This window comes from Protopterus annectens, chromosome 3.part0 (assembly GCF_019279795.1).
Source record: "Protopterus annectens isolate FY-2018-M chromosome 3.part0, PAN1.0, whole genome shotgun sequence".
NCBI classification, from domain to species: Eukaryota; Metazoa; Chordata; order Ceratodontiformes; family Protopteridae; genus Protopterus; species Protopterus annectens.
Genome location: NC_056731.1, coordinates 1,096,560,467 through 1,096,587,317, shown reverse-complemented (window position 1 = coordinate 1,096,587,317; position 26,851 = coordinate 1,096,560,467). Strand labels below are relative to the sequence as shown.

The window sequence follows — 26,851 nt, the reverse complement described above, 5'->3', positions numbered from 1 at the left end:
ATACATGTGTGGCTCACCATGAACAGGGTCTCATACCATATCCTTGCAAGCTTTAGGTCCCCTCCATGTTCCAGGAAACCCATATTGCCTATGTCATTGTACTAGAGTCCCTCACCGTTCAATCCAATACGATCTTCATGGGGGATCTCAACTACCCTCTACAGATTGGTAATCTTGCACCACTTCTAATGCACAAGCCCAGTGATTCCTAAACTTTGTTAATACCAACATCCTGGAACAGTCGGTCCATTCTCATACCAAGGTTGCAAACATTCTTGACCTTGTACTCAAAAACATGGGGGAGAGATGTTTCTCAACAAATGTAATGTCATCGCTCATCAGATCTGATCATAAGGCAGTACTGCTTGAAATAAAAATTAAATACAGGGACCCAGCAAAACCAAAAACATTTAGGAACTATCCCAAGGCTAACTTCTCTATATTAAGCAACACCTTGGCTAAATTCCAAGCATCCCCAAGCCCAGTAAACACCATAGCATACGCTAATGTATTTACAAAATCTCTGTACAGCTATAATGACAGTTGTACAGGGCAAGCTGTGCTTACTCATATTAAGAATAAGACAAACTCAGAAGACAAGCCACCCTGGTTGAATCACAATATCAATCGATTAGACATCAAAAGAAAAAAAAGTATTGGCCAGTTGTTGGAGGAACAAAGCCATGCATACTAAAAGCCCATTGATCAATCTAAACAGGCAGTTAAGAGGGTTAATTAATACTTAAAAGGATAAATTTGATGAAAAAATAGCTTCTCAGGCAAAGAACAACCACAAAGCTTTCTAGAACTATGTCCATAACCTCAGAAGAAATATGCAACAATGCACAGAACTTATTATAAATGACATCACTCATACTGAACCAGAGGCCATTACCAACCTCCTGACTGATAGTTTCAGCTCAAATTTTTTCCCTCACTCCCCCTCAATAGTCCAAAGGATATACCGCATACCACAACCCCCCCCCCCAACCATTACTAGGGAACATGTCAGCAATGCACTTTCCAAGTCCAAAAACACTGCATCAGTGGGCCCCAAAAAACATCCCGGGATGCATGCTAAAGAGCATGAAACATGACCTCTCTGGTCCACTTGAATCGCTTTACACTTGGAGCCTACTATCCAGTTTTGTGGCCAAAGAATGCAAGATGGATACAATCATTCCCTGCATAAAGGAGGTCCAACCACCAGTCCGAGTAACTGCAGGACCATAAGTCTGACCAGCCTCATATGCAAGGCCATGAAAGGATCATCATGGACCTGGTAAACAAGGGCTTGGGCAACCTGCAAATGCTGGATCTGTTGCAGTTTGTCTTTGTTAAAGGAAGGTCATGCGTATTAAATCTGGTGGACCTCCTGAGAGGGTCACCAAAGCAATGGATGGTTGCAAGACTGTGCACACAGTTTACCTCAACCTGGCCAAGGCTTTTGATACAATACACACTTGGATGGTATAGACAAGCTCACTAATTTAGGTGTAAACCCTTTTATCTCCCACTGGATAGCCAGCTGGCTTTCTGATAGGACCCAGTAGGTTAAAAATAGGTGAGGCCACCTCCACCAGGAGGCCAGGACTCGGTACTGGGCCAGCTCCATTTTAGCATCTGTTTCTCTGAAATTGAAGCAAATGCTTAAAGTTTATGGCTAAGTTTGCAGATGATTGCAAGCTGGGAGTTATCATTGACTCTTATACAGACACTAACATTCTTCAAGGTGTCCTATCTCTGACTAACAAATGGAGCCAAAGCCATGGTCTTAAACTCAGTGCTAAGAAATCCATAATTGTACCTTGTGGGAAGTCAACCATCTTGGCTAATTACTATGTTAATATACCCCTAACACTGAAGGCAAGGTTTTTATAAACTACCTCTAGCCATAAGGGACATGGGTGCCAGACCTCGTGTGAATTTCCTATTCCCCATCCACTGTTTTAGGTTGCACTTAAATTGGGTAATATATGAACTCAGCTTCACACAAATGGGAAGCCTGTTCCGTAGGAGTGAGAAAAATCTTGAAGCAACACCTTGGCTTGGGTTGTAAACCAATAAGGCAGCTGAAGCGTTAAAATAAAGACAAACTTTAATCAAAAAAACAAAAACATAAACAAATAAAGCAAATAGACCTAGGTACGATGAGCGATTTCGGCGGCACTCGCCTTCTTCAGATCTTAGTGTACAAAGGTCTCTGTTGGTTAAAATAACAGTAAATATCCAATCGCCTCTCTGCTAGTAAACACACCTACAAAACTAACAAACCACGGATGGTTAGATGTAAAACCGGGAAATGAGAATCTACAAAACGTGCCTAACCATTCATGAAATAAAGTAAAACTTTCAGCCAAGCAACAGAAGTTGTTTAGTGAAAATGCATGATGCTTAAAAAGTAGAGTCAAACTAAACTAAACATGTATCCTAGTTATGAGCAGCATGGCAAAAAACTACACCTCATATTGTGATCCCTTCTCAAAAAGATAGTCACTTTTCTAAGGAATGTTACAATAAGTGATTAACAATGATCAGTGATCACATTGGAATGAGGGGTATGTCAGTTTTTCGATTAACGCATAGTTGACCGTATGGGTTTTAACAATGTGTTAACTGTGGAGCTTTTCTTCCCTGGTCTCTGCTGAAAAGGGGTCAGTTATGGCCCATCTGGATTTTCCTGGTAAACATATGTTAATAAAATAAATGATAAATCAATTTTGGTCCCTGGCATACTGGAGCAAACTTTTCCTCTGTATTGCTACCTCTTTAATGTCTGAGTCAGCACTGTCAGATGAATGTTCCCACTCTGTGATAAAAACATTTAACATCATCTAGCTCCTTTTCAAAAATCTTTTCTTCTGGTAATGATTTAAGAATTCTAATAGCTTCCCCTTATAGTTATGTTATCTTTGGATGTGCACTTACCGCATATAAATGCATTTAAAAATGTTTATTTTTTGTATATTTTGAATTCTAACTTTACTTATTTATTTTACATTTGTTAACTGGGATTTTCCAACTGGATACATGTCCATTTTCAGTGGAGGCCCTGGGAGAAGAGCTCCAAAGAAACATTTCTGCAAAATATACAAAGAAAATATACTAACATGTTTTTACTATATACAACAAAACCATATTAATGAGCAAACATTTTTAAGCCATTCAATACCAAACACGAAACACACCAATTCCAGTCAAAAATAAAATATGAAGTAAAAACTGGAAGCCGCAGAAAGCCAGGATAGCCAATAATCCACAAACATTTATTGATAAACCATAGGCCTGTGGTTTATCAATAAACGTTTGTGGATTACTGGTTATCCTGGCTTTCTGTGGCTTCAGTTTTTACTTCATTTTTAAGTCATTGGCAAGAACATTTAAAAACGATCAAAACATATACAAACAATATTAAGGTATGTTAACTATATAGAGTCACATCATGCATCTGAAAGGGGTATTGATAAGACTCTGCAGTCCTATCAAGACACTGTAAGGCAAGAGTTACTGCAGTAGTGGAGTAGGACTGAAGTTAGTCTGGTGTGGAGCAGGGACATAACCATTTGTTGTTAAGATGGCTTTTGATAGACATTTTAAATTTGGTTAGAGAAGATTTCAGGGTTATGGATGAAGGCAGGGAGTTCCAAATTTTGGATATGTAAGATGAGTAAAGGGAGTCACCGGCATGGTTGTGGGATCTAGTAACTGTTAATAGTAACTTATCTGTGGAGCGGAGTTGCCTAGGACAGGAGTACTGCTGAATTAGTTTGATTAAAGATGGTGTTTTGTTTTGGTGGGAGAGCAGCTTATGAGTGATGATAAGTTGATTATAGATTAGTAAATTTGGCAGTTCAAGCCAGCCCAGTTGTTTTAGGTTATGACAGTGATGGGTTCTAAAAGAGGTGTTATTAACAAATTTGGCTATTTGATTATAGCAGATTGTCAGTTTGCTGGTTTCTGTTTTGTATAGATTGGTTAGGATTGAGGATGCATAAATTAATTTTGAGAGGAGGTGAGTATGAGCAATTGTGGTCCTAGCAGTATGGGTCAGTAAGGACTTATGTTTGTAGACTACCTAGTTTTCTGTGAGTGTTTTTAATAGCTAGATTTATGTGGATATCAAATTTTAAGTTATCATCAATGGTGACGCCTAGTAGATTAAATCAAAAGCTGCTTCAACAAGGTATTAGTTTGAGATTGTGCACACTTATGCAACTAGCTTATTGTACGTTTTTTATTTTTTATATTTTTTCCCTTAACAGATTTGTTTGTTTTTCAAGTGAATTTTACAGGTTATAAGTCACATTAATGGTGGGAAAAGTTTTTAAATGATTTATTGTGGTCTCATTTTTTTATATCCCAAAAACCTGGCATTTTAACAGGGGTGTGTACACTTTTTATATCCACTGTATGTATGTGTGTGTGTGTGTGTGTGTGTGTCTATATATACATATATATATATATATATATATATATATATATATATATATATATGTGTGTGTGTGTGTGTGTATATATATGTATGTATATATATATATATATATATATATATATATATATATATATATATATAGATATATATATAGATATATATATTTACATATACGTATATATGTGCCCAGAAACACACACACACAAATAATGAGCACGTCAAATATGTATTGCAGTAAATATTTTACTCGCAGTTCACTGTATGTAGTCTGGGAGAGGGGTACAAGATGTCATACTCAAAAATAAGTTGTACCGCCTCCTATCACAGTCTGTATGAGATGTTAATTACCAGCTCTGTTCTCTTTTCATGGTACATAACAAAAGATTTTAATCCCATCCTTTCACTTTTATGAATGTCGGAAAAAATGTTTTGTCATGTAGCTGATAGCCAGGTTGTTCTTTACATCTTTTAAATGTTTGAAGACACTAGTCTTTACTTTCCTGATTGTTTGGTTAATATCTTCATCATGAGCACATCAAACAGTAGACCACTTTGTTTGCCCATTTGAAATAGTCACGTCATTTGTAAGATGGTGGTGATTAACAAAGTGTGCTTTTCCCTTTTTAATGGCATCTGTTATTTTGTGGACAAATGGTGTAAATCTGGTGATGAAATAAATGTAATATATTCTCTGAGGAATTTGATCTTTCAGTCTCAGCCAGTTGTGAGGTTCCACCAGAGTTTGTACAAATGCATTTTGTAACACTGGCCAGTTATAACTTCTTAGAACAACATCTGGGTTATCTCATATTTTGTCATGTTCATCATTAACAAGAAATGAAAAGATTCCCCCAAGATGGGAACCAGTAGCATGGAGAAAGAAGCTTGTCAAGGTCTTATTCTACGTTTTTTGCATACAACTAAACATCTAAATAATAGAATTTCTTCTAATGTTGTATGAAGTTAATCAGAATTTTTAATTTCAGACTTCCAAAAATTGTAGTGAAATCATTCCAGTGACCATTGTTTACAAAAAAAAAAAAAGATATTAGTACTAAAATACAGATCTCACATTAAAATATTGCTGCTGCACCAGCCCCATAAAAAAGTTTGCATAAACGGGGGATGAATTTGTCAACCATTGCTCTTCCATTTTTTCTCTCAAATTCCTGACTAGTGAAAAGAAAAATGTTATTCAGTAAATAAAAGGCAAAATGTTTAATATTTTGAGCCACTTTTTAACATCCACAATGAAAAAAAAAAGTTATTCCCTTTATGGTGCAATTGCTTTAATTAAAAATGCCAAATATTCACTGTTTTTGATGCCAGGTGGTAGAGAATATGAGGATATGTGTAAGTTTGCAGAAATTCTTTAAAAATGACCTGGGTTTTCAGATGGTAAAATGTACTTTTATGAGCCTTGAGTTTAAAGAAAGTAGGAGGAGCAAGGGATGTTTGACAACTAATTTATGTGCTGGTTTGGCAGTTGGTATACCACTCTGAATGCCTTTCCCCCGGCAAATGCATATAATAACTGCTGATCTTGACCCACAGATAGACTGTCAGCACAGTTATAATCATCCATGTTGAGCAAGTCTTCAGATATTTGCTGGTAGAACTCCTTAGTCATTACAACAGTGTTAACTTGGTCATTGTGACAGTGGTACCTCCACTGGCAGCAAGTTTTATTACGATATTATAGTTAAAAAAAGATGCCTTAATACATAATCATCTAGTTTTGTCATGCTGTAATAAATTTTGTATTTTTGTCTAATTTTAAGTTCAGGTTGATATTAGTTTTAACCAAATTCTTTAAAAATATATGGCAGAGCAACCAAGGGGATGTATAAATGGGTCACTAATTTTTGATACTGTGTTTAGCAACAAGCTGGTCTAAAGCTTTAAGTTGGTAACACTGCACTAAGACTGTCTTTCATTCAACAAAGAAATATTTTAAGTATAACTTCCAGACACATTTCTAAAAGTCAAACCAAGATCTTCCATAGCTCCATCTTGGATATATGGGGCATTTTAAACTTTGATTAAAGTTTGCCTGTCAAAGTAAAAAAATAAATAAACCCATCATGTTGCCCATCTAATTCTAAAAGGTATATATTTTTGCTTCAGAAACATTGCTGTACCACTTTATATGCACTATTTAACTCATTATTGAATGCAGTACTCCATTTTTTATTTGAAATAAGCCACCTGAAAGTATTTGAAGTACAATGACTCCTTACTAGAAAACTCATAAGGTTGAAAAAAATTATAGAATCGGTTTCAGAAGCTGTCATAATATTCTGTTTCTTACAGATTATTGAACAACATTGACCTTTGCATAGTCTCTATGGTAGTGTCTTTTCCACTTCTGTTTGAAAGTTTAAGCTTCCCTTACCATCAGAAGTCATTTGTTGACTTTTTAAAAAAATCTTTATATGTATGTATGTGGGATACGTATGTAAGAATATCAAAACGGTTTACAGCAGTCAAGCTTCTTGCAGTAGGCTGTAAGCTTGACATTCAAGTCTCCAAAACTATTGATTGTTATGCAGTGTGGGGCTTGACCTTTTGCAAAAAAGTGCTTTCCTTATGAAAGTCGTGTTTTCACAGATTTAGTAACATTAAAGGCCAACTATGCTCTAAGCATAATGTTGCCTTTCTCTAGAGTGTATTTTTCTCCTTACAGAATGATCCAGATTTTTCATGTTAATTAGCCATTTCTTCCTGTATGTGGCATTTCTGTCCTAGTCAACTTCTTCATTGCACACCATGTTGGGGTTGAATGAAGTTTCATGATACTTTCTTTTGGAATTTATATCCTTTCCTTTTATATCTTGGTTTACTAAAAATAGGGTTAAAAGTGTAGTTCTCTCACTTTTGTTAGACGACCACCTCCCCTCATCGTACTGTATAGACACACTGCTGCAAAATGAAAATGTAGGCTGGGACCCAAGTACTTTGAGTGATAGCTCACTCTTTTTTGCTCATCATGTGACAAAGATTGGCACGGGATTCTTTTATTTTTCCCAGCTCGTTGCCAAGGGAATATCATCAAGGTGTAAAGGAATAATCACATGTTCATCGTGTTTCACTGCTGCAGTCATTACAATTGGGTTATCCTGCTGGCAGGCTACCCGCAGTCGGCCTGAGTTCCAAAGTCTAGGTCCAGCGTCGGTTGCTGTCGCCTCCTCCCTGACGTCAGTGCGCCAGGGTTATAAAAGATGCAGCCGACGCCATTTTCTTCAGTTTTTCTTGCTCCAGATGTCAGGTGCCTCTAAAATGGTAGGCTAAATTATGCCAATAAGCATGCATACACAAAAACAACTTTTCCTTCATCTACAAGCAAATATACCCCATAGGTTTTATAGAATAGAGAAGTACAGATAAGTCCCAGTAAAGGAAAAGGGGGATGGTAAGAGGGTAACCTGGACTGCAACAGTGAATACACTCGAGCATCTACATTTATGGTAGGTACACAACTGTACTATGTTCGTCGTGTTTCACTGTTGCAGTCATTACAATTGGGTTGAATCCCAAAGCTACGGTTGAGAGGCTGGTGCTAAATAGGATTAGGAGAGGCTATGAGGCCCTGCAGAATTGCAGTGGCAAAGCCTGCCCTGGATTTAGAGTAGAGAGGTAAGTGATAGTGCTTTGTAAAAGTGTGCACTGAACTCCAAGTTGCAGCCTCTAAGACGTTTTGGTTGGTACTCCTCTGAGGAAGGCTGCTGAAGTGGCTGCTGCTCTGGTTGAATGTGGCCTAATGCCCTTGGGCACTGATTTGCCATGTTGTGAATAGCAGAAACGTATGCAGTGGCCTATCCACTTTGAAATAGTCTGCTTTGAGATACGTTTTTCTTGTGATCCTGCAGCATATGCCACTAGAAGTTGTTCAGCCTTTCTGAAAGCTTTGGTTCTGTCCAAGTAGAAGCGTAGCTGCCTGCGAATGTCCAAAGAATGCAGAAGTCTCTCACGCATATTCTGTGGGTTTGGATAAAAGGTAGGCAAATGAATTGTTTGGTTAAGGGCCACACTGGACACTACCTTAGGCATAAATATAGGGTTTGTCCTCAGAGAAACCCTGTCAGGATGGAAAATGATAAAAGGTTCCACAGCCATGAGTACCTGTAACTCTGAGACTCGTCTAGCGGAGGTTATTGCTAGGAGCAGAGCTGTTTTCCAGGATAAGAATTTTATATCAGCTGCAGAGGCTGGCTCAAACAGAGGCAGTGTGAGTTTTTCCAAGACACAGTTGAGGTCCCATGCAGGTACTGGTGCTCTCCTTGGAGGTCTTATGTTTTTGGCCCCTCTGAGGTACTGCCTTAGTACTGCGGGTAGCCTGCCAGCAGGATAACCCAATTGTAATGACTGCAACAGTGAATACACTCGGACATCTACATTTATGTTAGGTACACAACTGTACTTTCTTTATACTCAGCATTGATTTGGCCAGTTGTCGAGTACAATGACCATTTTTCACTGTATGTCACTAAGTATATGAAACAGTTAGAAAGACCTGAAAAGTTCATAACCAAAAAGATCACAGGCCTAAAATTCCTGAGCTACCAGAAGAAGCTAGAAACTCCCTATACCTTTTTTCAGTGTCTTACAAGAGGTCCCTGACAATTGAGTCTCTAATGTCACAGTAAGTGAGACAAAGGTCTTCCTTCAAAAGTCTGTATCTCCACAAGTCCAATATCTTCACCAGTATAGAACCAGAGATGCAAATCTTTACCGATAGTTTAATAAAAATGGTAGAGGGGCAGATTTGTAACCCAGAACCTCCCAAATTTCTTAAAGAAGCTGCCCCTGCATGTTAAGCAGTGCAACTGTCTGTTTTCATTTAACCATAACATAGATGACTGTCGGAATTGAGTGGTATGTCGTGAGGAAGGATGCTGGCAAGATATGAATGGTCAGTGACAGTGGAATATCTATAAATAATTTTTTTCTGTCCCATCTGAAAGTGTCTTGCTAAGAAAAGAAAAAAAAAACACTTGGAAAGTTACGTGTAGTTAGCTTTTGTCAACTACTCTTACTGGGGTCAAAAAGCTATTCAGTCTTTAATGATTCACAGCTGTACTGTTATTTGTAAATGGATTCTTTTCTTCTTCTTGAACCATAAACCTACTAATTTATGGTATGAATGTTATGTATGTCTCCAAAGTAATGCATAATTTAAACATCTGGGAAAATGTGCAAAGTAAAAAAGTAGTTAGAGGTGCTTAAGTGTCATTTCATATGTTACTGAACTAGTCACTGTTAAGAAGTACACAAAAGCATGTTTTATTTTAGCTTTGTGTGAAATAAGACATTTCACTTGGTGTTAAATTACTGCAAATAGGTTCATAGGTTGGTAGTAGGCTGTCAGCCCTATGGCCTATACAAGCCTAGCCATAACAATTCCCTGGCTGTTTCTTCCCACACTGTTTACTTCCCTGGACCCCTGTCTAGCAGGGTGACTGACGTGATCCCCGGGGTGAATTTCCTTTCTCCCATCCAATCGTCAAGGTTCCTTTTGAAGAGGGCCAAAGAGGCACTCTGCTTGACATGTATGGGCAATCTATTCCAGAGTCTAGGGAGTCTCTGGGTCAGGAACCTATCCCTACCGCATGTTTTGTTTATTGTGATGACAAGGTTTAGATCCTTGGAGCTTGTGGCTCTGAGGGATTGGGATTTCTTTAAGTGTAGCATGTCCAACAGCTCTGGGTTTTACATGGCCTTGTATGTTAAGCAGAGATCGCCTCTGAGTAGACGATATGCAACAGAGTATAGCTGGGTTTTTTTTAAGGCAGTCAGCGTAGGGCATCTGCTTTAGGCCTGTGATTCTTTTAGTGAGGTATTTCTGCAGCCTTTCCAGTTGTTGCAGATGTCTTGAGAGGTACATACCAAACGGGGCGTTGTATTCTATAATGGGTCTAATGAGGGATGAGTACAGTGGGACAATGACCTCCCTTTTTCTGGATGAAATGCCCTTAGTAATGAGGTGTGCCACATAGAAGGATTTCATGACTGTTGTGGCGATGTGGTTATCGAAGGTGAGATCACTGTCCACCTGTGTCCCCAAGTCTCTTATCACACTTTCGGTGTTTAGTGTACTACCACCTATATGGTAATTCACGGGTACATGTTTTTTCCCAAAGAGGATAACTATACATTTCTTGGCATTGAGCTTGAGCCCATGGCTCTGGCACCAAGCATCTGTTTCTGTAAGGCCCTTTTGTAGAGTATCCACATCATTTGGGGATTCAATAATGGCTCCTAGTTTGCAGTCATCTGCGAACTTTGTTAGCCAGAGTCCCTTAGTGTTGGTCTGTACTTCAGAGAAGTAGATGCCAAACAAGAGCGGTCCCAGGACTGAACCCTGAGGTACTCCACTTGTCACTTGTCTGGAGCTGGATTTGGAGTCGGCTAATTTTACAGTGTGGGTTCTATCAGTAAGCCAGTTAGCAACCCATTGGGTGACGTAGGGATTAATGCCCAGCTTAGTAAGTTTATCTTTGATTCCAGAGTGAGGGATGGTGTCAAAGGCCTTGGAAGGTCTAGATAGGCTGTGTGGACCACCTTACCCTTGTCCATGGCTCTAGAGACTGATTCAAAGAAGTCAGTCAGGTTCAGGAGACAAGATCGGCCCTTCACGAACCCAAACTGGGTGAGGTCCAGTGTTTTATGGTTGCCAATGTCTTTGTTTATAAGTTCCATGATAATACGCTCCATGGCCTTGCAGATAAGGCTCGTCATACTGATGTGACGGTAGTTTCCGGGATCCAAGGTGGATTCCCCCCTTGTGGAGTGGGATAACTGTAGCTGTGCGCCACTCAGTGGGCACGAAACCTGAGGTGAGGCTATGATTAAACATGACATTTATGTGAGGTGCCACTTCATATTGTAGTTCATGTAGTACACAGCCCGGGATGTCATCTGGTCTCATGGATGCTGTATTCTTAGCTTTGGAGAGTGCGTTTTTTTACCTGTGTGGCCATTATTACCGGAATTTGGCAATCTTCCGGTATTGAGATGGGCCATTTAGGGGGTGAGAGGGGGGTGAAGTTGGCACTGAATCGATCTACCAGGATATTGGCAATATCGTTGGGATCAGTATATTTAATGCCATTCTGTTTTAGCTCAGAGCAGATCTGAGCATTGCCAGTTAGATTCTTGACATAGTTATAGAATGCCTTGTGGTTGTCTTTGGAATCTTTGGCAATTTTATTTTCGTAACTAGCTTTGGAGGATTTTATGAGGGATCTCAGTTTCTTACTGAAGCTGGTAAGGGAGTTTTTTGCATCCTGGGATTTTCCTCTTTTCTGGAACAGTTTCTTCCTTTTGTTGTAAAGTTTGTTTATGGCAGGGGACCACCAGATCGGCTTCCTTTTTTTGGATGAGAGCATCTTGGTTCTATTTGGGATGGCACGATTCATGCATGAGTGGATGTGCTCGTATAGTGCCTTAGTGTAGGATTCAGCAGTTGAACTTTCAGTTCCCGTCTGCATGGGTGTCCTGAAGTTTGTCACTTCTGACGTGAGTAGCATGGAGTTGGCTTTGGAGAAGTTTTTTATGGAGGTTTCCTTACTGGGGGGTGGGGGTGGGATGTGGATGTTAAGGGTGATTAGCTTATGGTCAGACCTAACTAACGAGGGGGTGACCATAGGTGTTGAACATCGATTTCCCATGTTGGTAATGACCAGGTCTGGGATATTGGAGCCCCTGGTGGGACTATGGATTAGTTGATCCAGGGCATTGGAATTTATGAATTCCAAGAACCGTTGGGAAAAGGTGTTGGTACATGAGTAGTTTTCCCAGTTAATTGTAGGGTAGTTAAAATCACCCAGTATTAGGGTGTGTGGTTCTATCTTAATATTTTCCAGTATGTTTAGAAGGGTGTAGTGAGAATCTTGGGGTATGGTGGGGGATCTGTAGCAAGCTACAATTTGGATTGCAGTCTTACCTAGTTTTAGTTGCACCTGGAGAATTTCAGACACATTGTGTTGGGCAACTAGCCTGGTGGTGTGAATATCCTTGGTGAATATTGACACTCCTCCACCTTTAGTGTTTCGGTCCTGGTTTGGGTGGCCGAAAAGTGTGGTAAGAGTTGTAGCCTGGTATTGCAGGGGTGCTCTCTGGAGCCTTGAATCAGGTCTCAGTTACTGCACAGATATCGATGTTCTCAATTTTTAGGAGTGCTTCGAGAGAGTGCATTTTGAGGTTTAGACTTCTAGCATTGAGTAGTATTACCTTCAGATTTTGCATGCTTGTACCTGTTACGGTGGTGGTTTTGTCCTTTGAACTTTGCCTAAAAAAGGCACTATAGGGGTGGCAAGAGCCTTAGCCAGTAACCTGGATCCCAGGGGCGACAGGTGCAGACCATCTCTGGCAAAGCATCGTGGTCTGTCGATCATGTCATCCCAGGCCGACAGATACTGGATCCCCTTTGAATGGCACCGGAAGCTTAGCCAATTGTTGAAGTCAATCATTTTGTCCTTATATTGTGGTATCATTCTGGGCGAAGGCAGGATGCTACTCAGGGCTAGGGTCATACCTGCCTGGGCCACATGATCCGAGAGCTCTTCCATGTCTCTCTTCATGTAGTCCAGGGAGGTACGTCTCAAGTCATTCACTCCAACATGGACAGTGACAGAGTCATATTTGTACTTGTTGTGGAGTGACTTGAGTGCATGTGTTATGTGGCGGATCCTGGCACCTGACAGGCAGCTGACTGTAATTTTCTCCTTGTTCAGCCTAGTGAGTGGGACATCAGTGTGCCGGACTATAGAGTCATCTATGACTAAAGTGTTAGGTACGTTGTCTTGCCTTAGGGGCTATTGCTGGGTGGCACACTGGTGTTATGAAGTATGTGTCACTTTGGTTTTGATTGGTGTTTGTTTGCGTTTCAGCTTCAGAGGTCCTTGTTGCTTGGGCAGGTTACAGTTAAGGGCCTCTGCATATGTGGATTTAGTGTTGCTATATGTGGGTTGTTGGTGGTGTGGGTTTATAAGGGCTATGTGTTGCTTGAGGTGTAGTGTGGGTGTTAACCTTCTCCTCTTGACTGTCTAGCACAATCTTGGGTGGAGAGAGCTTTGCTTTCATTTTGGCTATGTAAGTGCATCTCTCACAGGTTGTAATGTTGGGTGGTAGGAGGAGAGGGTTGTCTGTGTACATGAGGCAATTGCTGCATTGACCCAGTATGCCCAGATTCACCAGGTGGACAGGAGAAATTACCAGATGCTGACCCTTGGACATGCCTAGCTTGGTGCTTTGTTTTTTTTTTTTTTGTAAAGTACAGGAGCTATTTTCCCTTACCTTAGCAAGGTACTTTGCATTTATAGGCTGTTTAGTTCCTACTATTAATTTCTCCTTATTAACAAGAGAGTTGAGTGTTTGTATCAGTTTAAGGCTTCTTAGTGCTTTCCAGCAGGTATTAGAGAAAGTGCTAGTCACAGGGATGCTTAAAGTTAAGATGAAAAAAAAATTCACACTGCAGCGTGCACTAGAGAAGTTAGATGTGAAAGTAGGTAACTTAAGTTTTACCTGTTTAAAAAGTTAAGGTTTAGTGGAGAGTTACTATTTTTAAAACCGCAAGATGGATTGAAGGGGGTGGTCACTTTTGTATTCTGGTACTATGGAATACAGTCGGATGGCCAATAAATTTAAATAGTTGAAGGGGAGGGATTTCAAAATTGATGATTTTGTGATTACTCACACAAGCCAGTGAAAGTAGAGAGGAAATGAAATATATGGTCAGATTAACATAAGAGGCAGGCAACTAGAAAGACAGTGGTATTTAACAAGACAACTGTAACTGGCTGGGAGGGCGGGAAAATATTTCTGCCCGACTCAGAAGAGACAGAGCTGTGGTCTCTTTTGAAGTTTTAATATGCTGTTAAAGCAGAATGCAAGTAAAACACAAGGTAAAGAAAACAAACCACAGTATTCAAAATATAAAAAGGCAATAAAGTAATACAAAATACAAAAAATAAAAGCAAACTAACCTTTCCTTCACAGCAAAGTGTAGCAGAGTCTGGATGAGCCTTTTCTGGTAAAGCATTTATGAGTGTGCCAAGTATGCATTTCAAATTGCATTTTACCAGGCATAATTCTAGGGATACTTTGATCCTTGTATTTCTGTTTTTATGTGCTGTTATAATGGAAGTGTTACATTATTGTAGTTTTATATGATATAGTTTCTTATATTTTCTCCTAGAATATGAATTTGTAATACACAGTAAGGTTAATTAGTTGCTAGTGCCTAGTTACAGATTTAGGTGTTGAAAGAAGCACCTTCTCTGATATGTTTCAGGGTTCTGACCCACTTGCTGCTATCTTCTCACTGATAAAAGAAGAGAAGCTGGCATGGGCTGCTGTTTCTTTACATCCACGTTTCTTGTTGATGTACATGTTGGGTAAAGTAACTACAGTGCTCCATGATCATCCATCTCCTCTTGAATTTCAGCTAGAATACTAATGCCCTTATGCAGAGAATACCCCATGTAGTTTCTGAAGTAGTGATCTTCTTATGTGAATATCTTCTCTTATGCTGAGCACCTTCACACAACCATACAGCTCTACCAAATGAAATGTAGTAATTGAGAAGGTGGCTAGCTTGCAAATAACCCATATGCTAAATCTGGCCTGTCTTTTGTGGGATTTCTTTTGTACTGTTTTCGAGAGATTGCATTGATAATTTTGTCAAGGAATAAAGATATATGTTTTCTGTAACACTTTTCTCTTTGAAAGCATTACATAGTTGGAAAATGTACTGCATCTTGGATTTCTACATTCAGGATCTCATTTGTTTTGTAATGAGAGTAGCTGATCAGTCTTGGGCTGCTGTTTTGATGTGAAGGAACTCAAGAGTTGCATGGGACAAGCAAGCCATTCGTGTCCACTAGGAGAAGTCCTGAAGAAAGTGAAAAAGTGTTCCTCTGTACTGGCAAGAAAATGCTTTTAGAAATTATAGATGAAGTTTGCTCAACAGTGATTTGTAATGTAGCAGTGTGTAATAGTAATTGTAAAAGAGAAATTTTGTAAAAGAATATTTGCATGAGCAAAATATGAATGTAACAGACTTTATCTAAAGCACAACTTTTCCCCTTTCTAGTACCGGCAGGGGCTGCACAAGGCATCATGCAACAAAAGTTGAGTTTGGTTCACATGATGTAATTCACCGGTAGAGTCATTCAGTCTGTACTGATATCTCTGTGTTCAGCTGCTTTGAATATCCTTTTCTGATAGGTATCATTCTTTTATTGCAGATACCCTTGTGTAGAGTTATCCGTTTCAACATTGATTACACAATTCATTTTATAGAAGAGATGATGCCAGAGGTAATGTAGATTTAATATATTTATTAAACAAAAATTGCTTCTGAGCACTCTTCCTTATTAAAGATGTTCTTATTTAAGCACATTGACATGAAATACCTAATTTTAAACAGTATACATTTTGATATGTTGATTTTGTTTTCACATGTTCTTGGTTGATACTTACCTCTTTTAAATATCTTTTTTTGCCTGTCTTTATTTCTACTGGTTTCACAGTTTAGAATTTAATACTAATATTTGTCATTGGAAAGTTTTCATGCATTTGATGCTAATGAAACTTAAACCTTCAAGTGAAGCTCATATGGTAACTAGAATATCAGGCAGGAACCATAGTAACACTGTCTTTACTGTCTGGGAGTGCAAATTGTGAGGAAATATCAAAGTGCCAAAGATTCAGCTTAGATTCCAAGAGAAGAATTTAGAGGCTGAAAGTGTCTGTTAAGAGCTCAGGTGATACTGGTGTGGAAGGTAACCAGCAGGGGGATTTGACAGAAGGTTCCTTTATGTGATCACAAGCGTAAGTCAAAATGAAGGGGTATGTTAAAGGAGCATGAGATCGGGGTAGGCTAAAGTTTTCTCTGTCTTAATTTGCTTCCTTCTTGGTCTGTCATCTGTGCCTTTTTTGCCAAACTATTAATTTAACAGGTTGGCAAATAAATGTTTCACAAGTATATAGTCATGGGTAGTGTATCATAATTAGTCTTGGCCCCCAAGGTGACATGCACACCTTCTGCCAACAGGTTAATATTCATGCCACAAATATGGCAGGAGTGTCTTAGATTTTTGTGTTCAGAAGCTTTTTTTAATGTATTTTTCTGAACTGAATAGAAACCAACTGTATTTTTTAGAAAAGCGTTTTCCCAAGCACAAGGATGCATGCAAACCTTTTTTTTTCATAAAACTAAAAGTTGGTTTCACCATTTTAGATGGGATCTTTAAGTGGGATTACATTTTTATAATAATCATTAAAATAGATGTGTTCCCCAAAGGTAGCTACTACTGTTTTTGCATGAAGCCTATAGCACTTGTGTGAAATCCAAGTGCTGATTCCATCTAGTCCCTCTTAAGGAATTTCCTCTTGTAAAATAAATACCAACTCTTGCCTCCCTGAAAAGATGCTACTGGCCTAGTGGGACTAACCTGGTTAACAAATGATAAATAAATAAATGGTAGTGTCTAGAGGAGTCAGTAATGGCACCCAGTTTGTAGTCTTCCAAAACGTTTAGTTGGCCACAAACATCTTTATTAATATAGAACAAGCTAGTTTACTAACATAAAATACTTTTTAAAATTCCTGTCTATCCTCATGCTTGGTGCACTGTTTTTTCTTGATGGTTGACCCATTTGCTGTTTATAATTCTTACAGTTGTTAGCTCTATGCAGTCCAACACATAAAACATCAGGCCCATTCTATAACCAGAGGTTACGTATTCTTCACTTCAGCATTATTTATAAACTTTGGACTGTGCCCTTTCTTCCTTGCTTGTGTATTACTGCGCCTCCTTAATCCTTCACTCTCATGTTTAAAGTCCATTTTTGTCTTCACCCGTAGAGTTTTATTTCTTTTCCCTCTCGTCATCCTGTACTGAGTCCCAGTATTCCCACTTTTTCATGTGTAGCTTACTTAACTTATATCTCATTGTTTCTGTTTATCCATTTTCTTTGTCTTCATTAACCTTAATACCTCCTCAATTATGGGCTCTTGGTTTGTTTCCATTTCCTTGCTATTCCCTTCTTGGCCACTATTGATAATATTATTACTTTCATATGTATTTGTCCCTGTACCTCCATTGTCCAGTTCAGGCAAAAATTTATCTCCTGCAATTGCCACTTTCACCCTAATATTTTCTGAACTATGTTGTGCAAGTTTTTGAAATTCCTTAAATTTTTACATGTCTAGAAGATGTGGCTCCAGTCCCCATTCAGATTTTGCTCACATTGTCAATATTACCATGAGAATATTTTGTGTAGCCTATCTCGCACGTTAAAGTACTTATGCAAGTACTTCTATGCAAAATTATAAACATTGTGGATTTTGTTGCTATCCTAGGGACTCTACAAATTTCCATCTACTTTTCATCTGTAATTTCACTCTGATATTTCACACCAAACCTGTATTTATGTACTCTTACTCTTCCATCTATCTGTAATTAACACCTAATACATTCTGCTTTTATTCATTGCTTCCCCTGTTCTGGCCTCTCTCAGCATTTTTATCAGATGTTCATCGTGTTTCACTGTTGCACTCATTACACTTTACCTGTCATTACCTGCTGGCAGGCTACCCGCAGTCGGCCTGAATTCCAAACTCCTGGTCCACCGTTGGTTGCAGTCGCCTCCTCCCTGACGTCAGTGCGCCAGGGTATATAAGATGCAGCCGAAGCTATTTTCTTCAGTCTTTCTTGCCGTGCGGTGCCCGAAGCAAAAGCAGTTCGCAAGTGCCAGTCGGCCGACTCCTGAGATTTTCGAAATCGAATTTCAGATCCGAAGTCTTCAATAAAGCTAAGTACCCCGTTGGGGAAATTTTTTTCTTGCTCCAGACCGATGTCAGAAAAAGTTAACAATTGTATTTCTTGTAGGAAGCAAATACCTCATAAGGATTTTCATTCTTACTGTATTCCTTGCCTAGGCCCTGACCACGACGTTGCTAGTTGTCGGTTTTGTGCTAGATTTAACCAACGCACTATTAAGCGTCGGTATGATTTTGCCTTTCATTACTTTGGCCGAAGGTTTAATTATATAATGCCGTCGGAACAGCTGACGACCGGAGTTCATAAAAAGTGCAAGGAAAAAGAAAAGGACAGGCATCCGAGGTCCTAAACCAACGATGAGACCTCTGCTAGACTAGTCGCCGGTTCTCAGTGAGGTGCTTTCCAGCCCCTGACACCCGCTACCTCAGAGCCACAGGCCGCTTCCGACTCCCACGTGGAGACAACTAGGCCTCTGGATACTCAAGGTATTGGACCTTCGGAAACTATTCCCTCAGATAGGTCCAGAGACGCTGAGCAGGCATCGGCTTCTGAGGGTGTTTTCAGACCTACACAGGTATATATCAAGCCAACCTCAGCTTCCAAGGCAAAGACTAAAACAGCCTTAAAGACAAAGAAACAAGTACAGCATTCTCCTGGACAGACTTACATGCTAAAGAAACAGATTCTCAAAATGGCCGAATACCTAATTACTTTGATCAGGGGTTCCCATCCCCCTCCTGATAAGAGGCCTAGGCAAGACACTGAATATGATTCTTCTGATCAGGTTTCCATTTCATCTGACTCCTCTTCAGAACAGGGATACTCTCTTCCTCCCTATGAGGATTCTGATGCTGAAGAATCTATCCCTTCAGCCTCTCCTCCTGAGGACTATTCTTTTGGGGAAACCCTGCATACCATGAGGGAGCATTTTCACTGGGAGAGCCAAGATTACTCAGAATCTAAGAAAAGGCTCAGAGATTTTCTTTTACTGCCTCAGCACAGACCTCTTGCTATTCCACCTGTACTAGACATTGTAGATGATGTATTTGCAGAGTCCGGCCTGTCTCCTGACTCTCTACCCCCTGCACCCGTTAAGCCAGAAAGGTACTACAGGGTTCCAGGTTCATATAAATTTCTATATAAAAACCCTGCTGCTGATCCAAAAACTATATCTCAGGGTCCCAAAGGGGTCAAGACTTCCACTGCAAAAAAACCCTGTCCCCTCTGACAGGGATTCTAGAGCACTGGACAGATGGGGGAAAAAAGTTTACACCTCTGCTACCTTGGCTGTAAGGGCTTTAGATTGTCAGTTTCTTATCCTTAAATATCAGCAATACTTAATGTCACTGCTAAAACAGAAAATGTTGACAAATTCTGAATGTTCTGAAAACAAGGAAATGCAGGATTTATTGCATGCAGCTGAACAAGTGGGAAAGCATACTTTGCAATGTGGTTTTGATTCACTGGAGGCCTCTTGCAGGGCCACTGTTACGGGCTCTGTCATTAGAAGGCATGCTTGGTTAAAGGAACAGAATCTGCCTGATCATGTTAAAGCAAAATTATTGGATGCTCGATTACAGCATGATACTTTGTTTGGTGTTAAGGCAGAAGAGGTGTTAATGAAAATGGAGGATAAAGCGAAATCTATGCAGACAGTCAAGGATTTTTTTACAGGTTCAGCCACCCAGATTTAGCAGGAACTGGCCTTCTAAGAATTGGTCATTTCCAGTGTCAGACAGGCCCCAAAGAGGCAGATACAGATGCCCTAGAGGCAGATCTCAGCCCCAAGGCTCATACAGGCCTAAACAATGGGGTGCTTCTACCTCCAAAAGCGGAGAAGACAAATCACAGCCATATAGGAAACAGTCCCAATGACTTTCCACTGCCAATGCCAAGCACTTATCTTTTGGCAGCACCCGTAGGGGGAAAGCTAGCATTTTTTTTCATAAAATTGGCACATGATCACCCAGGACAAATGGGTCTTGAATATAGTTTCTCAGGGCTACAGGTTCCACTTTCACACCCTTCCAAAGACAAAAGGTATGCCAGACCTGGCACACAATCAATGGGCAGAGGCACAAAAGCAAATTTCATCTCTCATGGACATGAGGGCTATTCAGCGAGTACCACAGCAAGAGCAGGGACAAGGATTTTACTCAAGACTTTTCTTGGTACCCAGAAAGGACAAAGCCTGGAGACCAATACTGGACCTGTCTATTCTAAACATTTTTCTGGACGTTCCAAAATTCAAAATGTTGACACTGCAGGAGCTTCTGCCCATGCTGGACAAGAAGGCTTGGCTTGTAACTTTGGACCTCAAAGAAGCATACCTGCATGTCCCAATCAGACAATCTTGCTGAAGATACCTCAGATTCATAGTTGGCTCAGTGCACTACCAATTCTCTGCACTGCCCTTTGGCTTATCTACTGCGCCCAGGGTCTTCACAAAATGCCTAGCACCAGTAAATGCATTTTGCAGACAAAGAGGAATTCAAATATATCCCTACTTGGACGACTGCCTTATTCAAGCAGACAGCAAGGACATTCTACTGAAGCACCTGGCGTTTGTAAAAAGATTACTAATTTGCCTAGGGTACACAGTAAACGAAAATAAATCAAAACTAGTAGCCTCTCAAGAGGTAATATTCCTGGGTGCAAGCTTAAATAAAACTGCGCAGATGGCTTATCTCACGCCAGACAAACAAAGGCAACTGACTTCTTACTTCCAAAAGATGGCAACAAAGACCGAGTTACCTGCAAGAAAAATTCTGCAGGCTTTGGGCTTCATGGCATCCTGCATTCTGCTAATTCCATATGCAAGACTGCATATGAGGAAGCTACAATGGTACCTAAAAAGTGTTTGGACTCAACATTGCCACAGCCTGGAAACATTAATTACCCTCATTCCCTGCCTGCAACAGGAGTTTTGATGGTGGGCACTGGCCTGTCACCACAACAAGGGGCAGCCATTCACTTTACCCACAGCCAGGCAGACACTAACAGCAGATGCATCGGATTATGCCTGGGGCCCCACATGACAGGAAAATGTATTCAGGGCACGTGGCCCGCAAGCCAAATGCATCTTCATATCAATCAAAAAGAGATGCTAGCTGTACAGAATGCCCTGACAGCCTTCAAGGACCTACTCCATCCAGGGCAACTGTTGATAAAGTCGGACAATACTACAGTCATGTGGTACATAAGCAAGGGGGCACACATTCCTACCCCCTCTGTAGACGAGCCATGACTTTGTAGAACACAGCATTGACTTATCAAGTGCACCTGCAAGCATAATTCCTGCCAGGAAAGACAAATACTCTGGCAGACGAACTAAGCAGAAGCCTCATGAACCCTCACGAGTGGAAACTAGATCCACAAGTCTTCAGCATGATAACAAGGAAGTCGGGATGCCCAGACATAGATCTATTTGCCTCCCCTCACAACTGCCAACTACAGAGATTCTGCACAAGGACTTATTACAAACAAGCATGGAAGGTGGATGCTCTGTCATTCAGCTGGAAAACCCTTACAGTATATGCCTTTCCTCCACTGCCTCTCCTCCCCAAGGTACTCCTAAAGGTCAGACGAGAAGTAAAAAATGATACTGATTGTCCCAGACTGGCCACGCCAGCACTGGTACCCAATCCTAAAGAGCTTGTCTCAAGGCCCAGCCTGGACTTTACCTCAAATTCCTCATCTAATGACCCAACAAAACAATCAGATCCTGCACAGCCAAATCAGAACCTTAAATCTGGCTGCATGGCAGATAATATAACCACTCAGAACACACCTCTCTCTAAAGCAGTTATGGATGTTATTTTGGAGGCCAGGAGTCCAGCACCAGAAAGTCTTATGCAGAAAAATGGAAGAGATTCTGTGCTTGGAACCAGGCACAAGGAATTGACACGCTTGTTCCAAATATTCCTCAGATTTTACAATACTTAACTGAGATGCTGGACAAAGGCCTATCCTTCTCATCAATTAAGATCCATGCCTCCGCCATTTCAGCTCATTACAATACGGAACCACCTATTTTTTCACATCCACTGCTAAGGCAGTACCTCAGAGGGACCAAAAACATAAGACCTCCAAGGAGAGCACCGATGCCTACATGGGACCTCAATTTTGTCTTGGAAAAGCTCACACTGCCTCCTTTTGAGCCGGCCAATACAGCTGAAATAAAATTCTTATGGAAAACAGCTCTGCTACTAGCAATAACTTCAGCAAGAAGAGTCTCAGAGTTACAGGCATTAATGGCTGTGGAACCTTTTATTATTTTGTATCCAGACAGGGTTTCTCTCAAGGACGAACCCAACATTTATGCCTAAGGTAGTGTCCAGTGTGGCTCTTAATCAAACCATTCATTTGCCTACTTTTTATCCAAACCCACAGAATAAAGGGGAGAGACTTCTGCATTCTTTGGATATACACAGACAGCTACGCTTCTACTTGGACAAAACTAAAGCTTTCAGAAAGACTGAGCAACTTTTAGTGGCATATGCTGCAGGATCACAAGGAAAGGCTATCTCAAAGCAGACTATTTCAAAATGGATAGGCCACTGCATTCGTTTCTGCTATTCACAACATGGCAAATCAGTGAATAAGGGCATTAGGCCACATTCAACCAGAGCAGCAGTCACTTCAGCAGCTTTCCTCAGAGGAGTACCGACCAAGGATATTTTGGAGGCTGCAACTTGGACTTCAGTGCACACTTTTACAAAGCACTACCACTTACCTCTTTACTCTAAATCCAGAGCAGGCTTTGCCACTGCAGTACTGCAGGGCCTCATAGCCACTCCTAATTCTATTTAGACCTCAGCTTTGGGATTCTACCCAAGTGTAATGACTGCAACAGTGAAACATGATGAACATAGTACAGTTGTGTACCTACCATAAATGTAGATGTTCGAGTGTATTCACTGTTGCAGTCCAGGTTACCCACCCACCATCCCCCTTTCTTTGCTGGGACATATCTGTACTTCTCTGTTCTATACAACCTATGTGGTGTATTTGCTTGTAGATGAAGGTAATGTTTATGTTAGTGCATGCTTTTTTATAAGCAATATTTTTAGCCTACCCTTTTGGGGGCACCTGACATCTGGGGCAAGAAAAACTGAAGAAATTGGCGTTGGTTGCATCTTATATACCCCTGGCACACTGACATCAGGGAAGAGGCAACAGCAACCGACGCCGAACCAGGATTTTGGAATTCAGGCCGACTGCGGGTAGCCTGCCAGCAAGATAACCCAAGTATCATGACTGCAACAGGGAATACACTAGAACATCTACATTTATGGTAGGTACACAACTGTACTATGTTCATCGTGTTACACTGCTGCAGTCATTACACTTGGGTTATCCTGCCGTCAGGCTGTCCCTCAGTAGGCCTGAGTTCCAAAGTCTTGGTCCGGCGTCGGTTGCTGTCACTTCTTCCCTGACGTCAGTGTGACAGGGGTATATAAGATGCAGCCGACACCATTTTCTTCAGTCTTTCTTGCCGCGCAGTGCCCGAAGCAAAAGCAGTTCGCAAGTGCCGGTCGGCCGACTCCAGAGATTTTCATTTCCGAATCCAGAACCGAAGTCTTCTACAAAGCTAAGTACCCCGTTGTGGAAACTTTTTCTTGCCTCAGACAGATGTCAGTAAAAGTTAATAATTGTATTTCTTGTGGGAAGCAAAAACCTCATAAGGATTTCCATTCTTATTGTATCCCATGCCTAGGCCCAGACCACGACGATACAGGTTGTCGGTTTTGTGCTAGGTTTAACAAGCGCACTATTAAACGTCGGTTTGATTTTGCCCGACATTATTTTGGCAGAAAATTCAATTATACCGTGCCGTCGGAACTTCCGACTACCGGAATACACAAAAAGCGCAAAGACAAGGACAGGCATCCAAGTCCCAAAACTGACGACGAAGCCTCTTCTAAGCCAGTCGCCGGTTCTCCGGTTTTCAGTGAGGCATGTTTGCAGCCCCTGACCGCTTCTTTAGAATCTCCGGCCGCCTCTGACTCCCACGTGTGGAGATGGCTGGGCCTTCGGACGCATCAGATTTACAGCTTACTGAGACTAGCCCTTCAGAGGGATCCGGAGTAGCTGAACAACCCGTAGCTTCAGAGGATGTTTTCAGACCTACTCAGTTAACCAATAAATCTTCTGCTAAGTCTAAAATTCATTTAAAAACAAAGAAACAAATTCAGCATTCACCAGGACAGACCTCCATGCCTAAGAAACAAATGCTCAAAATGGCCGAAGACTTAATCACCCTGATAAGGGGGTCCCATCCCCCTCCTGATAAAAGGCCTAGACAGGATGCAGACTATGACTCATCCGACCAGGTATCCATCTCTTCAGATTCATTATCAGACCTAGGATACTCTTTACCTCCTTATGAAGATTCTGATGCTGAGTAATCGATTCCTTCAGCCTCTCCGCCAGAGGACTACTCCTTTGGGGAAACCTTACATACCATGGGGAGCATTTCCATTGGGAGGGCCAGGATTATTCAGAATCCAAGAAAAGGTTCAGAGATTTCCTTTTATTACCTCAACACAGACCCCTTGCTATTCCGCCAGTGTTAGATATTGTGGATGATGTGTATACTGAATCTAGTTTAAATCCTGATTCTTTACCTCCTGCTCCAGTTAAGCCTGACAGATACTACCGAGTTCCTGACTCTCACAAATTTCTTTATAAAAGCCCTGCTGCTGATCCTGAAACTATTTCTCAGGGCCCCAAAGGGGTAAAGGCCTCCTCAGCAAAGAATCCAGTCCCCTTTGACAGAGATTTCAAAGCATTAGACAGATGGGGGAAGAAAGTATATACTTCTGCAACTTTAGCTATGAGGGCCTTAAATTGCCAGATTTACATGCTAAAATATCAGCAACATTTGATGTCTCAGTTAAAACAAAAAATGCTTCCAAACTCAGATCCTCCTAATTATAAAGAAATGCAGGATTTATTGCATGCAGCTGAACAAGTGGGAAAACATACTTTGCAATGTGGTTTTGATTCATTAGAGGCCTCCTGTAGAGCAGCAGTTACAGGATCTGTCATTAGAAGACATGCTTAGTTAAAAGAACAGACGTTACCAGATCATGTTAAAGCAAAATTATTGGATGCACCTCTGCAGCAGGATGTTTTATTTGGAGTTAAGGCAGAAGAGGTATTAAAGACAATGGAGGATAAGGCAAAATCGATGCAAACGGTTCAGCCACCTCGATTTAGCAGAAATTGGCCAACAAAGAATTGGTCCTTTCCAGTTACAGGCAGACCTCAAAGGGGCAGATACAGACGTTCAAGAGGTAGAGGTCAACGACAAGGTCCTTACAGGCCTCGACAATGGGTTGCATCAACCCAGAAAGAAGGGGAAGACAGGCCTCAACCTTACAAAAAACAGCCCCAATGACTTCCCATTACAGCTGCCAAACAGTTCTCTCTTGGCAGCTCCCTTGGGAGGAAAATTGGCACTTTTCTGTCACAATTGACATATGATCACCAAAGACAAATGGGTTCTCAACATTGTATCTCAAGGTTACAGATTCCACTTTCACACTCTGCCAAGGCTAAAAGGAATGCCAAATCTGCCACCAAATCAATGGGCAGAGGCTCAAAGACAAATTACAGCACTCATGGACATGAGAGCTATTCAAAAGGTGCCAACACAGGAGCATGGACAAGGATTTTACTCAAGACTCTTTTTGGTTCCCAGAAAGGACAAAGCCTGGAGGCCCATTCTGGATCTTTCTTCTCTAAACACTTACCTGGATGTTCCAAAATTCAAAATGTTGACACTACAGCAGCTTCTTCCCATGCTGGGCAAGAAGGCTTGGCTCGTAACTTTGGACCTCAAGGAGGCATACCTGCATGTCCCTATCAGACAAAACTGCAGAAGATACCTCAGATTCATAGCTGGTTCAATGCACTACCAATTCTCAGCACTGCCCTTTGTCTTATCTACTGCGCCCAGGGTATTTACAAAGTGCCTGGCACCAGTAATTGTATTTTGCAGACAGAAAGGAATTCAAATTTATCCGTACCTGGACGACTGCCTGCTTCAAGCAGAGAGCAAGGACATTCTTCTAAAACATCTGGCGTTTGTAAAAAAGTTAAGTTGCCTAGGGTACACAGCAAACGAAAAGAAGTCAAAACTAGTGCCCTCACAAGAGATAATATTCCTGGGTGCCAGCTTGAATACAACGGCCCAGATGGCTTATCTCACTCCAGACAAGCAAGGACATCTGACTCAATATTTTCAATTGATGGCAACAAAGACCCAACTCCCTGCAAGAAAAGTTCTGCAGGCCTTGGGTTACATGGCATCTTGCATACTACTAATTCCATATGCCAGACTGCATATGAGGAAACTACAATGGTACCTAAAGTGTGTCTGGTCTCAACACTGTCAAAGTTTGGAAACAGTAATACCACTAATTCCTTGCCTTCAACAGGAGTTTCGATGGTGGGCTCAGGCATGTCACCTCAACAAGGGACAACCTTTTACTCAACCCACAGCCAGGCAAACACTGACAACAAATTCATCGGATTACGCTTGGGGAGCACACATGGCAGGAAAATGTATTCAGGGCAAGTGGCCCGCAGAACAAAGGCATCTTCACATCAATCAAAAAGAG

At 40.9% G+C, this 26,851-nt stretch overlaps 1 protein-coding gene across 5 annotated transcripts in view; it reads left to right on the top strand.

The window, feature by feature from the left end:
* The window catches only part of DROSHA (drosha ribonuclease III), a 3,547,421-nt gene that overhangs the window by 1,288,256 nt on the left and 2,232,314 nt on the right, over nt 1-26,851 (top strand). For all 5 annotated transcript variants that reach the window (XM_044065333.1, XM_044065331.1, XM_044065329.1 and 2 more), the window contains exon 11: nt 15,682-15,753. In XM_044065333.1, the coding sequence (XP_043921268.1) occupies nt 15,682-15,753 (72 nt within the window). The remainder of the gene's footprint in view (nt 1-15,681; nt 15,754-26,851) is intronic.